The following is a 15401-nucleotide window of genomic DNA, read 5'->3' on the forward strand; positions in this document are numbered from 1 at the left end:
TAGGCCCAGATAAATGAATTCACAAATGTTTTCTTTATTCTACAGATCGTCTTTTTCCTTTCTAACAAACATGTTTCTTTATAGCTCTCATTGACCTGGAAGTCACCATGTATAATGAAGCTGGCTGCAAAGCCTGTAATGATCTGGTCTCAGCCTCCTGAATGCTAGGATTAGAGGCACAGCTCTTCTTACTGACTACATAATGTCCTGTTGTTCCTGTAACAGCTGCTCCATTTTTTCTTCAGCCACACATGCTTTTGATGCCATATCTAGAAATTCATTAGCACGTCCTAAAGTATATTTCTCTTTTTCTAGAAGTTGTACTGACCTTTTAAACACATATAGGGTACCTGATAAGGATCTCATGTTATAGCCGCTTGACCTAACTCAAATGACTACATATATAGGTTTAATAAATAAACTCTCAATTTTATCCCACAAATTTACTGTGTCACTTTAAATCTGATATACAGGGCATGAGAGATACCTCAGCACTTAAGAGCATATACCAGTTCAGTGCCCAGCACCCAGGTGGTACAGAGCCCTTTGAAACTCTTGCTACAGGGGCTCTGAAGCCCTATTCAGACCTCTGCAGGCACCCACACACATGTAGTATGTATAGACACACACACAAACAATTAAATAAAAATAAATTTCAAAAACACTGAAATCACTGTTTCGCCTCAGGAGTCACTGACAGGAAAGGAATTTGGCCGGGGCACAGCCAGAACAGACCTGGTGCCCCAAGCTCACACTTGTGTGCCCCATATCCTGTATGATTTTCAGGGGAAGTCTCATTTAATGCCCAGATCTTCCAAGACTAACTGTTAGACAAGGAAGAAACTTAGCTGCAGCGCCATTAATTAACGTTCTTGTCTGTAGCCATACACCGTGGGGTTGCTACCCCGAGACTGTACTTCTGGTCACATCTGTCTGATTATATAGTCTCTGTTTTCCTGCTCGATTAGCTCACATTCGGTTTGAGGAATTCCAAGTGCTTTTGACCTTACAAAGAGGACCCATCTCATTGGCATTCGAATACATGCCCTTGAAGCTCAGGAAAGCGTTGGGATGAGAATGAACTAAAAGTAATCCACACACAAGAATGCCTGAAGCCACGTGCAATGGAAGGATCCTGCAAGACACTGAGACTGCCTAGGCCTCAGATGGCATCGTGGGACATGTGGAGGGGAGGGGATGACTCAGAATCAGCATTCAGAGAACGTAAGCTAACCGTAAGGCAAGCTGAGGACTCTCGCTCAGCAGACTGCACCAGATCCACCTTGTTGTGGTCCACACCTGTACAACCTAACATCGCTGGCGCGACAGGGCACTCTGCGCAGTTGTGGTGTAGGATGCTCAGTGTGCCATCCCATCACCGGGACATGGCTTCTCTGTCCTGGAACTGACAGTGGGGAATGATTCCTCAGACTGTTCAGAAACGTTAGATGCTGTTTGCAAAGGCAATGGAAGGCGAGGCTTGAGATGCAACCACTTGACTAGACAGCAAGAATGTCACCTGCAGCCCAACAGTGAGAGTAATGGAGTAGAAGTGAGGATCGACTAGACGGGCTGGTCCATGGGAGGAGGAAAGCAAAGGCAGGGATGGAGAAACGTGAGGAGGAAAGACTGCTTGCTGCAAGGTTCAGTTTGGCTCTCAGAACCCACAGGGTAGAAGGGGAGAACTGACTCCTGCAAGGTGTCCTTGAGCTTCTACATACGCCACATGCACTGTGGCACGTGGGCATGCCAACACACACAATAATAGTACATGTTAAGGTTTAAAAGGAAACAGAGAGTGAGCCTAGACCTGTCAGGACGTCTGATGCAAAGATGCCATAGTTAAAGGGCTTCCAGAGTTACACAGGTCCTTAGATCTGATAAGCTGAGGGACACGCTGGCCTGTTTGTGAGGATGCTGTCACTCAAGTGGTAGTGACTGGTCTGGTGCTGCTGTGTATTGAAATGCTGAATACTGCCCCCAAGACCTGGTTGCCCCCAGACCTGGTTGCTCCCAGAATTCCCATTATACCAGTCTTTGTTGTATAAACTTTGCTCCCAAATTTAAGACTACTGGCTAAATAAAAGTGGCTACAGACAGTTACTGGGGAGAATAGAGGTAGGCAGGTCTTCAGTTACCAGGCTGAGTGTCACGAGTGAGGACCATGAGGACAGAGAGAAAAGAAGGAGAGGGAAGAGGAGGCTGCCTTGAGGCTGGGTGGACCAGGAACACATGGCCAGGAGACGTGGACCCTGAGGACCGGCTGATGGAGCAGAAATAACGGAGACAAGACTCAACCAGCAAGTGCTAGAGGAGCACAGCTGGGAATGAACAGTCTAGCATATAGAAAAATAGGGGCAATTCACCGAGTAACTGTGCTACAGCTGGTTTAAAATATTCATAGGGCTCTGCCTTGAGTATTGGGGGGTTGGCTGGGTCCTATTAATAACTAATAGAGCATATTAAAACCCATTTACATAGAATTCTGGGTTAACATTCAGATATAAGCAACCGTAAATATAGCCTAATCATTTAAATACTATATATATACATATGCATGGCAGGAGGTCTTTAACCCCAGCATGTAGGAGGCAGACATATGAAGATCACTTAAGTTTGATGCCAGCCGGGTCTCCACAGGTCTCCATATACACCTCTAGTCCTAGCACATGGGAAATGAAAGTGGGATCAGGAGGTCAAGGTCATCAGGAGGTCAAGGTCATCCCTAGCTAGTTGTTTGAAGTTAGCCTGGTTTACATGAGACTCTGTTTCTAAAAACAAAACAGATAAAAAACAGATTACAGAGTAAAACCCTTAAAATATTTGCACAAGTAAGAAATGTAAAAATTCTTGTAGAGCAAATTGTGTTCTCAAATTTCTGACTGTAGCATTTCCCTAAGCAAGATAACGATGCTGCGGGGAGAGAAACCAATGATTTTAGTTCCAGAAATTAGCTGAGGAATCTTTTTTCCAGGAGTCCTTTGAAACACACTGAATTTTTTGCTTGTTCAGTTGGTTTGATTTTTTTTTTTCTCATTTTGTTTTGGGATTTTGTTGTTGAGACAGTCTTGCCATGACTGCTCTCAGATTTGCAGTCTCCCTGCTTCAAGCTCCCAAGTGCCAGGAGGAAGCAGGAACTACTGTGCTCAGCTTTTGTATGGTTTTGAAAAAGCTCTTCTGCTAGAGGACCCAGGTTCAATTCCCAACACCCACAAGGTGGCTCACAAATGTAACTCCAGTGGGGGGGGGAAGGGGGGAAGGGGACTGGAACTGGAAGCCTCCCAGCTTCCCCTAGCACTGGTCACCAAGTGGAACACAGTTGCACATGCAGGCAAAACAACTCATACACATAAAATACAAATAAAAATTTAATAAAAATTGTGCATACATCAGAAAGGGAGAAAGGAAAATTAAATTACACGCACAAAAATAATGGCCCTAGTCTGCTTTATTTGATCTTCATCTAAATTGTTTGGATTCTTTAAATTGGGCCTGGGTAAGATTTTAAAAAAAGAAGGAGAAGAAAATTCAAACATTACTGAACCAAGATTCAAAATGGCTACTTTGGTGAGAGAAGGGCAAGGTGGAGCAGCAGTCCAACCAGGGTGAACCAACCTGAGGAAAATGAGCGCACAGGAACTGGTTCAAACTTACCTCCTAAGCATGCCGCTAGGTGGTGTAAACATTCAGCAGGCCTTAAATGAATGGCCCGCACCCTCAAACATGTTAAAGAAAATCTGCAAAAAATTTGTGCTCTGAGCCCCTAGGAAATCAGACACTTTTTGTGTGTTCTGTATGAGACTAGAGTGGCCTAGTGCTTTATGGTTTATTCAGCATGAATGTTTTGAAAGTGCATAGTCTCCAGATAGTTCAGCCCATGTCAGCAGCCTCCCCCAAATGGCTGATGGTGGTGATGTCATAGTGTTCATAATCCTAGGGCTAATGTGACTCTAGTTTGCTTAAGAAAAAAAGAATCATTAAAGTGAAACGCTGACTAAAAAAATGTTTACCCAGAAGCTGGAAGTGTGGAAATAACAAAATGTCCAATTGGCACTAAAACAGACACAGTGATCACTGGAATCGAACTGAAGACCTAGGTGTCAAGCCACACTCCTACGGACATCTGATTGTTGATAAAGAAGCCAGAAATACACACTAGAAAAATGACAGCATCTTCAACAAATGGTGCTGGTCAAACTGTATGTTTGCATGTAAAAGAATCAAAATAGATCCATGTTTATTTCCCTGCATAAAACTCAAGTCCAAGTGGATCAAAGATTTCAACATAAGGCCAAGATACACTGAACCAGATAGAAGAGAAAGTGGGGGGTTGTTGTGAATTGGTTCTAAAGCTATTTGTGTACTCTGACTCCCAAAATTTTGTGAGACCAGCATGTCTGCTTGTAAGAAGCTGAGGGTCCCTGCCTGCCCCTAGTTGGCTTTGATTGGTGAAATAAAGTAGCAATTTAACGGCTGGGCAGGAAGACAGATCTGGGACTTTAGATTTCCCAGGCAAGGGACAGTGTGTGTGTGTGTGTGTGTGTGTGTGTGTGTGTGTGTGTGTGTGTCTTTCATTCTTGAATCCAGAGCATTTTGGCACGTAGTATCAAGAAGTGCCCACCACTGGCAGGGAATTCAGAGCAGTTTAATAATTTACAGCTTCTGGGGACAGCTTTGAACGCTTTGGTACATCTTTGGAGACAACTTTCTGAATAGAACACCAATAGTGCAGACATTGAGATTAACAGTTAAGAACTGGGACTTTGTGAAACTGAAAAGCTTCTGCATGGCAAAGGACATGGCAGCTTACAGAATGGGGAAGATCTTCACCAACCCTACATCCAGCAGAGGGCTAATACCCAAATATATAAAGAACCCAAAACTAAATATCAAGAGAACACATAACCCAATTAAAAGCAGGATACAGATCTAAACAGAGAATTCTCAAAAAACAATACAAAACAAAACAACAACAAAAACCAAGGAACCTCAAATGGCTGAGAAACACTTAGAGAAATGTTTAACTTCCTTAACCATCGAGGAAGTGCAAATCAAAACGACTTTGAGATTTCATCCTCTGTTCATCAGAATGGTTCAGCTCAATTAGACAAGTGGTGCTGAGGATGAGGAGAATGAGAAATGCGCATCCCCTGATGGTGGGGAGTGTGCAAAACTGAGCAGACGCTACTGCGATCAGTGTGGCAGTTCCTCAGGAAGGTGGGAATCAATCTACTTCCGGGTCCAACTGTACCACTCTGGGGCATCAACCAAAGGGCATGTCATCCTCCCACAGGGACAGCTGCTCAGCCATGTTCTATTCCTCATAGCCAGAAACTGGAGTCAGTCTAGGTCCCCTCAACAGAAGAATAGATTTTTTTTAAATGTTGTACACACAATGGAATATTACTCAGCCTTTAAAAAAGAATATCATGAAATGTGTAAGTAAATGGAGGGAACTAGAAGAGATCATCCTGAGTGAGGTATCCCAGGCCCAGAAAGACAAATAGTCTGTGTATTTGCTTCTATGGGTATTTATCTGTTAAGTCAGTATGTAGTAGCACAGAGGTTAGGTCCAGAGTAAGGGACTTGAAGGGACAGGAGGCTCTCCTTAGGAAAGGGAAACAGAATGGGTAGTACGGATAGAGGCAGGGGTGGGAAGAGGAGGACAAGGGAAGGAATATGAGGCAAGAGCCAAAACTAAGGGCCATTTGGGGAGCAGCACAGAAACCTCAGGGAAACTTGCTAAGATGTATACAAAGATAATTTAAATGAAATTTCCAAATAATGGGAGATACAGAGTCGCAACTGCCAAAGGATGAAGCTTCCAGTACCAAGACTGGGTTACACCTAACTGTGTTATTGGCCAAAGGGGTCCCATGGGAATCCCTGAACCCCCCAGGCTGTTGCCAGGCCTACAGGCTGCTCTGCACAAATGGACGGCAAGGCCTATTGCTGAAGATGGCACCTACACTCAATGTGAAGAAGTCAAGATGGTGTCTACATGGGGCCTTTACCCCTATGTGCTAGTGTCTGAGGTACAGAAAGGTAATCTGCACCCTACAAAAGAGAAACAAAAACCAAACAACAGCCCCCCCCCACCAAAAGAGAGAAAACCGACTCCTGGTCTAATATTCCAGACATGCTTCCTGTGTGAAAATGAGTACTTACTGGAATTGGGGGGCCAGGATGCTCGGTATTCACTGCTTGCTTGATTTCTGGGTGACCGCCCCCGAACCTGGAAAGCCACAGTGAAATCAAGAGTTATTTATGATCAGTGGAAGGATTTACCCACAAAATTTAAAACACAAAAGGAAGCAAAATGTGGCATATTTATCTAGGGAGTATTCACAGCTATTAAAGGATCTCTGGTCTTTAGTGTGAGTCCCATCTGTTTTTTTCCAGAGTTAGCGTCCCCTGAAGGTGGGGAGGAGAAATAGCAGCAGGGATCCTGGGAACTCAAAAAGCACACTTCTTTACACAGCTCTGGGGCTGCTGAGCATAAGCTGTCATGCATTCCTTCCCTACTCTGTGGAAGCTCAGCTGGAGCACTCAGCGAGGTCTTGTATTGTGTCATATAAAGGCTCATCAGACCAGGCTGCCTTAGGAGCTTGCTCAAGCAAGACATCGCGGTATTACCTTCCTTTCTTGTTTCTTCTGTGTCTCTATGACATGCAGACGCTCCATGAGGCTAGAGATTCCCTGCTCCAGGCTGTCAATGGTGTGATGCTGAGGGTCATGGCCACTGAAGCTGTTGCGTAGGCTGCGGAGAGCATCTCGGACGAGCTGGAGGTCACTGGTCTGTGGCTGAAAGGGAAGTGCTGGTGGCATGGTACAGCACCATATCTCTACCCCCATCCCAGCCACTGAGCTAATGAAGATGAAGGGAAAGTACCTAGGACAGAGGCTTGAGTTCTATGGGGGAAAACCTGCCTCAGGTCCCTACTGCTAACCCACTAGGCATGCTCAATTTCTAAAAATTGATTTTTTAAAAATGTTTGGATGGGAAATGCCTCACATGTGAAAACACCCTTGCATGTGTAATCAAAGGCGGGGAATTTCTAAAGCTTAGCGGCTGGTGAAGGCTGGGGCATGGCTCTCACTTCAGCGGGTTCTCTAGTCCTAGGAACCTACCCCTCTGTGGGCAACAGTAGTGGTGCCTCTCCCTGCCACCGGAAGGACAAAGCCATTTCTCTGAGAGCTGTGACTGTTGTAGTTTGTCACCTAGACCATCAAGAAGAAATGAAGGTTGTGAACAGGAGAATTCCAAACCAAGACACCTTTTCCTTTACATTCCTCACTTTCTGACGTAGCCTGTTTCCTACTTATTTTCAAAGTGTTGTGTGGAGGCTGAGGACATGGCTTAGAGAGGAAAAGTGCAGCAAACCCGAAAACCCGAGTCTGATCCCGAGAACCCACGAACAAAGCCAGATGAAATGGTGTACACATGTAATCCTCACACTTCTACAGTGACATGGGAGTCTGAGAATCACACACACACACACACACACACACACACACACGAAAGACTATTTATAGTGTCATGTGTGGAGATGTGGTCTCCCTTTTCCCCAATGCTGTATCAAGGCTGCAGTTGACATTTAGTGGACACTATGCACACAGCATGAATGACATGGCAACCTTGGTGCCTGGAAGCCCCTCGCTACTCCAGCCTTCCTTCCTCTGCTTTAAGCAACCAAGAATGCAAGAACGCATGTATGTTAAATCTGACTCTGTTAGGTGGTTTGGTAAGACTGTAGTCAGTTGCTTATGTAGTTCAATTCTCAACAGAGAGGGTCTGTTATTTTCATATTCCATTCCTAAGTGTTAGAAGCTAAGTAGCACCCTGACCCTGTCCCCTGGGTGCTGCAGTGAGAACCTGGACCCTTGAGCACACCAGTGAGAGCTCTACCACTGAGCTGCACACCGGGGCCCCGGAGCCTGCCTGCGGCCATTGCCCGGTCTAGGGAGAACCCTAGCATTCTGGGTTACCTCATCTGCCTCTCCTTTCATGCAGTGGGCCAGGAGGACATCTTTATGCTCTAGCTCCCGTTCTAGATCCACCTGAAAACAGATCCAGTCAGGAAAGAGTTTCCTTCAGGCCAGAGGGCCAGGCAGGCCAAGTGGCTGCTGCACCCTGACCTGCTGGTAACTGGCGTCCGAGAGTTTCCGAAGCGCATCTTCCAACTTGGCCTGCTGCTGCTGAAGGAGGCGGTCCTTCTGGCCCAGCTCTTTCTGCAATGGAGAACAGCTTCAGAGGTGTGGCAAACGCGAGGCTATCAAGTGGTTCACACTCTTGTAAAGCAACCCAGAAGAGCCTCGGGGATACAGGCTTCTTCACTCTGTCCCCAGAAGGCTTTCCATATAGTCTCCAGTAGTGCCGGGATTCTTAGAAAGGCAGAGAGGGGGCTAAAAGCCTGCCCCTGACCGCTGCCAGGCTCCCGTGCTAGGCTGCTTTCCAGAGCTACGCTATCTATGCTTCAGAACTAATGGGAAGATATCCTACCCGAGAGCAAAAACGGAGAGAGCTCAATAGACAAGTGTTCTTTAAGCATCAGCTAACATGAGCTATTCACAAGAAGTCACCTGGAGGGCAGTTCTTACTTTATATTCTCCTAAGAGCCGGTTCCTCTCGTCTAGCTTCCTCTGCAGGTCCACCTGCAAGGCAAAAAAAAAAAAAAAAAAAAGAATTCAGTGGCATGGAGGTGTTATGTACAAACCCTCAGGGAAGCCAGCCTCGTGGTAACTGGAATTAACAGACAGTTACAGTGCACACCACTCGGAGGGTAGGCCTTGACAAAAGCACACGCCAGCTCTACAGACTGCACTAACACAGTTTGATCTCAGTGTTCTCCAAGCTGAGTCAAGGACCATTCAGGGTGCTGTAGGCTTAGGTGCTGTGACCTAAGACCAGAAATGAGTCTTATGGGGATAAAAATAACTACAGACATGAAATATAGGCACCCCAAGAACAGAACAAGGGCAGACCAGACAGTACTTCATGCACCGTTCTATTTGCCTAATGGGCTCTCTGAGGTGAAAGGTCACACGTTTAACTCACATTCTGGTTGTGCAGCTCGTCCTTATCCATGTTTGCCCTCAGCAGCTCTTGCTTGAGCTGAAGAACAGATGTGTCCTGCTGAGTCAACCTCTGCTGCAAGGCATCCTGGGGAATAAGGACACGCGATTAGCCTTCACCATCACCCAGCCAGATGGTACTTCTTACTGACCCTCCACTGTGTATGGAGCATTAGCAGTGGGAGAAGGCGGGAAATAACAAGGGCCTTGCTACAAGGACTTGGGCAAACACTGTTCCCTGCTCTTCCAAGGCACCATCATCTATGGGGGAAATCACATCCATAGCTCTAAGAGAAACTTGGCTTTCCCTCACCAGTAGCTCATCCCCACACACATTCCTGGGTATACTATTCAGATGAGTAGCTTCTGAGATCAGACGGACCTAGATTTATATTAAATGCCCATCACTTCCTACTTGGAGGACACTGTCCTTGAATGTGTGATCTTCCTCCTCCCTCCCAAGTTTCCTCATCTACCTCTTGGATATATAAATACTCCACCCAACTTAGTGACCCCCCCCCCCGCCCAGTCCCCATGTCCTAGAGCAGTGATTCTCAGCCCTCCTAACGCTTTGACACTTCATTAATGTTCCTCATGTGCTGACCACCAATAAATGAAGTTATTTATGTTGCTACTTCATAACCTTACTAATGTAAATATCGGATATGCGGCTTATCTGATATGAAACCCCTGTACACCCCAAAGGGGTCATGATCAGGTTGAGGACCACTGCCCTAGGTAGGATAGCCTGGTCTTGAATTCATGGTCCTCTTATCGCAGCCTCCAAAGTGGTAAGGTCACAAGCCCCACAGGAAACCCATTTTAAATTATCCAGCTGACAAGACAGTACTTGGCAGAGGCAAACAAAGATGCCCCTGGCATTGTATTCTGGCACAGTTCCAAAGTGCACCAGCGGTGTGTATGTTAGTGATGACATAGGGAGAGAGGCACCTTTATGGTCAGTTATCCTAAATGTGTTCAGGGCAACAGCTTCAGTTTTCAGAGATGTTATATTTATCTGTATGTCTGTGTATGTGTGCAAATGTGTGTGTTTGTGTGTGCATCTGTGTGTCTATGTGTATTTGTATGTCTCTGTGTATGTGTGTGTCTCTCTGTCTACCTGTGGAGTTCATGCTCTCTGTAAAAGCAGTATACTTTCTTACCCACTGAACAATGTCTCTGAGCCAAGACCAATCACATTATGATATGCTTTCTGAGGTCTTTCAATGTGATGTTATTCCCAGTGAATCTTCAAGCCTATCAGAAATTAACCAAAGGGCACATTTCTGTTTTGAAGGTTTTCTGCACTAAGGTTACTAAATATGCTTTGGAAAATGTTAATTAGTCTTGGCTATCAATGAAGGTATGTACAAGAAAGAGGGGACAGTAGAAGCTTTAGATGAAAACTTGGATGTTATAATCCTACTTGAGTGAATAACATATATCCAAGGTTATTAGCACAAACACTGTATATACCAGCAAAATAGCTCCCCCAAAGACATCGCTTAATCATTAAGCATATTGGTGGTTCTTCCAAAGGGTCTGAGTTCAATTCCCAGCCCCCACACGGAGGCTCACAACCACCTGTAACTCCAGCTCCAGGAGATCTAACAGGCTCTTCTGGCCTCCTTGGTTACCAGGCATGAAAGTGGTGTGGTCATACATGTAGAAAAAACACACACACACATAAAAAAAATAAAAATAAGAACATAATGCAAGTGTAAAGAAGCCCTAAAATGGTTTCTACTAAAGTGGAACCATCTCCCAAACACACTACTAAGCAAAAGCGGCGCAGTGCTCAGATTGGGTTGAAACTTGGGTTGAAAAGTGGGAGAAAATGTTAACTGGATATACTGGTTAATGGATAAGTTGCTCAAGCAGGGAACACAGGTTGTGGTGGCAGTGGGGCGTGGTGGGGTGGGGGTGGAGTGGGGCAGGGCTGGTGGGAGAACTTTCACGGTCTACTCTTTTGTGCTTTCAAACCATTTGAATGTTACACAGTTACACTCTGACATGGTTCCTTTTTCTTTTTTCCTAAAAAGGGCATTTTTTTTGCAAATTGAGAGTTCTTTCACATAGAGCAAATCAAGGTAGCCCGCAGGCAAGTGACAGCACCATGAGTCACAAGTAGGAGACATAAGCCTCAGCAAAACAAAGATATCTTCCTCAGCATGTCTCACTACCCACCGCAAAGCCCTTGCACCAAGTCTGTTAAAGACTTCTAAGGAGATCCCAAGAGCCCCAAAGGTGCCCGATTCTCGACACTCACTAGTAAACCACATTACCTCACAGAGGCTTCAAAAAAATAAAGCTACAAAGAAAGGAAGAATTCACTGTCTTCGCTTTACCTTTATCCCCTGTAGGTTTCTGGCTTCCTGTTTGCACCTCAGCAGTTCTTTCTACAAACCAAACACAGTGAGATCAGACGGTGGCTTCTGAGTTGCTTCATAAGTATGACCTCACGCTGTCAGCAAGAAGACAAAACCCAGTGGGCCATTCCATGAAGATTAACCCATCAGCTGAGGCACAAAGCAGTAAAGACTGACCCTCTGTTCTCTAGGTACGCACCACTGAGATGCCCAGGCAAAAAGAAGACACCCTGCCTGGCCCCACAGGCTTTCCTCCTGCAGCAATCTTTGTTAACGGCACTTGATAACACCATCCCAGTCTCCATTCAGACCTGTGAGGTGATTCTGCTGCCAAATACTTATTTTGATTTTATTTAACTTCAGCAAAGGGTTGGCATGCTTCTGATTCACCAAAAGACTATTGTTTTGTTTTTTCTTTTTTTGACTGAGGCTATTGTTCTTTGTGGTCCAAACCAAAAAAAAAAAAAAAAAAGAACTTGGTTTTTATAATGAGAAACTGAGTAATTGAATTTCCATATATATGAATGCAACTAAAAATAGAGATTTGAGAAAAGCAATGCCTGTTACTGAGACTCGGGTCTCTTGCTATTGAGTCACATAAAGGATTCAGAATTAGCTTATCTAAAATGGGATTTTTAACCTGGCCTCCAACAGATGGGATCAAAAGTTATCAAAAATGCGGGTCTAAGTGTGTACAGATGTACACAAGCATTTGTCTGGGGAGATACGTTCAGTCACAATGCTCTACCACTGACCTACAAGAACTTTGGAAAATGTTCATAAAAAGGACCACACTGATATTAGACATTCTCCCCCCTTTTTGAGGCAGGTTCTCATTATGTAGTTCAGGTTAGCCTGGAACCCCATATGTAGACCAGGTTAGGCTCTAATTTATGTACCACAATGCCCAGTCTAGAGTCAGCTTTTTTCTCCTGATTAAAAAAAGGATCTTGAAAATTTTCAAACTTACTGAAAGACATACCCCAAAATAGAATAGATAACTACTACGCAGGCTTACGATTGAAAGGTCACCATGAGCATCAGGGCAGATGTGTCTCTCTCTCTTCCAAAGACAGATGCAGCACAGATAAAGTTCAGGCAGCCTCTGGTACTGCACCCCTACCCCTCTCCCAGAATTTCCCAAAGCTGGCACATTAGGTCCCCACAATTATTTACAAAGGGGAAAATGTACATGCCTATCCTACCTTAAGGTCCTGATTTTCCTCCATACTCTGATCCAGACGGCTTCGGATTATAATCTGAACATAAGACAAGAGATGGTCATGTGCCTGTTCACTGGCATTCACTCAACAAAAGCTCACTGAGCACCTACTAGACACCACTCCTGTCAGGTGAACACATGGCCTCTTGATACAAGAAAATGCTCCAAATGCATGACATAAAACCATACAGATGAAGCTCACAGTAAGTGTGTGAACTAAGAGAAGCAGATGGAATGGGGAAAGTGGAGAAGAGGCTGAAAAGGACAACAGGAGCCAGACCAGGAAGGGCGAATGAGGACAGTGGTGAATTAACACAGTGGTTTATCTTGGTTTTAAAAGACATTTATGTTTATTATTTTTATGTGTCCTGTGTGTGTCTGTGTGCCTATGGATATATACTTGTTGAGTACAGTAGCCTTGGAGGGCAGAAGCAAAAGATCACCTAGAACGGCAGGGAGCCTGGCACAGACCCTGGGAATTAAGCTCCAGTTAAGTGCTATAAACTACTGAGCCATCTCTCCAGCTCCATCAATAAAGAGTTAATCCTTAAATTATAAAATTATATAAAAAAGAATCCTTAAATTATTCCTGCAACTTCATTGAAAATGGGTAAGAAGAGGCTAGAAGAAGAATCTCGACTCAGGAAAGCCTGTCTCGAGGCTGTTAGGATGCTGGATGAGTAAGGCCCCGAACTAAGTAATGGTGGAGGAGATGGAGACACTGGAGACGAGGAGAGGGGCGGGAAGAACTCAGGGTGGCGTTCAGGTTTCTGTTTGGGGCATCCAAGTACATGAGGAGATGTGAACACAGAGTCGGTGGCTAGGTAGAGGACAGAAATACTTAGCCGAGCACCCACTCAGTCCCCATGAATGTGCAGCACACACAGCTTTACAGCTCAGTAGAGATCTGAACTGGAAATCCATCTATGAGAAGCAGGTGCAGAATGAGTGCAGAAGACACAGAAGGCAGATGGTGCTGCCCAGTGACTAAGACTGATGAAGACACAGACAGGGACGCTGAGGAGCTCCACATTATAACATAGAGAAAAGGGAATCTTCAGGGGACCATAATATGAAGGAGAGTAGGGCCACAGTCGTCTTTGGTCATTGCCACATCTCTAGCACTGTAGACTAGAGTCTGACTCAGAGTCAGCACTTTCTGGACATCTGATGATTAAATCAACAGGAAAACCAGGAAGGAGTAACCAAGAAGGCAGAAAAACTCTAGGAGACAGGAGAGAGTACTTCAAGAAAGTGAGGTCAGGTGTGAGAACAGCCAGGCCTAGCATCCAGCCAGACATGGAGCTTACCAGCTGTTCCTCGGGATTGACTCCTGGTTCACAGAGGGCCACAGGTCTTTCCTGTTCATCCTCTGGGAGAGAGCCATTGAGTAGCAAGGCCTGGACAAAACACAAAGAGGGGAAGAAACTGAATTCCCTGCTACCTGATTTAGTCTAGAGTCAGGCTCGGTAAGTTCACCACAAGTAGAAATCATTTCACCACAAACTGATTTCATCGGATAACAAAACACGTTTCTGGAGGAAGCCAGATGATGAATAACCTCTGCTTATTTCCAATGGTCCTGATGACACACAGCTCCCTCTATAGGTCCCTCTCCCCAATTTTAAAAGAGTCTCGTGTATCCCATGATGGCCTTGAATAGCAGAGGTCCTCCTGTCTCTTCCTCTCACGTGCTAGGATTTCAAGCATCGACCACCATACCTAGTTTACACAGCAGTATGATCAGACCTAGAACTCCATGCAAGCTACAAAGGCACTGTGTCAACTAAGTTACATGCCCAGCCCCATGGACCACTTTCATCTCTCTGAAAATACAGACCCTTTGCTCTGAGGATTCTTGGTCTCAGAAGAACTAATAACAAACATTTCAAAATCGAACAGTTCACACATAGCTCTACCCAGCTGAAAGGGGTTCTAAATATCATGTGGAATTTTCTTGGCTCAAAGATTACAGTGTATTACAATGAACTGTCTGAAATCCTCTAAAAAACATGGTCTTGGGACTGCTTGCTTTTTGTTTGTTTGTTTTAATAGTTCTGCATTTTACCCCCTGAGGCAACATGAATAGAAGAAAAAATCTTTACGGAGATGGCCTCATTCATTTCAACACCGGGCTGTTCTTCGTTGGAGTATTGTTGAGTAGAAATGGGGGCAGACATACCCAAAAGCTCAGGAAGCTCTGGCTTTGCTTTCCAGACACAGTACACTGCCTCTCTCAAGAACCCGTGCCTAACATTGTATCAATAGCTGGTAATCTCATGACCTTCCCTCAAAATTTATTTTGAAATGTATTTTTATTATTGATTGATTTGAGATAAGTCCTCACTATGTCGCCTTGGCTAATCTGGAATTCACTGGCCTCCAACTCAGAGAGATATATCTGCCTCTGTCTCCACACTGCATCTCGCTCTGATAAAGTTTATTTTTAAAATCTCTGTGTGGGTTTGTGCATGTAACTTCAGTGCCCACAGACACCAGCAGAGGGTGTTGGACAGCCTAGAGATGGAGTTACAGTCACTGTCTGGCGTGGGTGCTGAGACACGAACTCAGGTATTCTGTAAAGGCAATACATGCTCTCAGCAGCCAAGCCGCCTTTCTGTTGTGCCTCCTTCTCCCTTCCTACCTCCCCCACCTGTGTGTGTGTGTTTCTGTGTGTGTGTGTGTTTGTACATGTGTGTGTACATGTGAGTCATGGCATACACAGGGAGGTCAGA

General features: G+C 45.0%; 1 protein-coding gene across 5 annotated transcripts in view; it reads right to left on the reverse strand.

Moving 5' to 3' along the window:
- DIXDC1 (DIX domain containing 1) overlaps window positions 1–15401 on the reverse strand; it is a gene marked incomplete at its 5' end in the record, with an annotated part of 67843 nt that overhangs the window by 10360 nt on the left and 42082 nt on the right. For 3 of the 5 annotated variants that reach the window (XM_080930174.1, XM_080930173.1, XM_080930177.1), the window contains 10 exons: window positions 6169–6235; window positions 6637–6804; window positions 7132–7221; window positions 7990–8061; window positions 8140–8232; window positions 8602–8655; window positions 9059–9163; window positions 11424–11474; window positions 12650–12703; window positions 13977–14066. In XM_080930174.1, the coding sequence (XP_080786300.1) occupies window positions 6169–6235; window positions 6637–6804; window positions 7132–7221; window positions 7990–8061; window positions 8140–8232; window positions 8602–8655; window positions 9059–9163; window positions 11424–11474; window positions 12650–12703; window positions 13977–14066 (844 nt within the window). Of the gene's footprint in view, window positions 1–5228; window positions 5355–6168; window positions 6236–6636; window positions 6805–7131; window positions 7222–7989; window positions 8062–8139; window positions 8233–8601; window positions 8656–9058; window positions 9164–11423; window positions 11475–12649; window positions 12704–13976; window positions 14067–15401 lie in introns of those variants that run through there. The other 2 variants (XM_080930176.1, XM_080930175.1) reach the window with 2 other exon arrangements.

The sequence above is a fragment of the Micromys minutus genome, assembly GCF_963924665.1.
Source record: "Micromys minutus genome assembly, chromosome: 16".
In the NCBI taxonomy this organism is placed as follows: domain Eukaryota; kingdom Metazoa; phylum Chordata; class Mammalia; order Rodentia; family Muridae; genus Micromys; species Micromys minutus.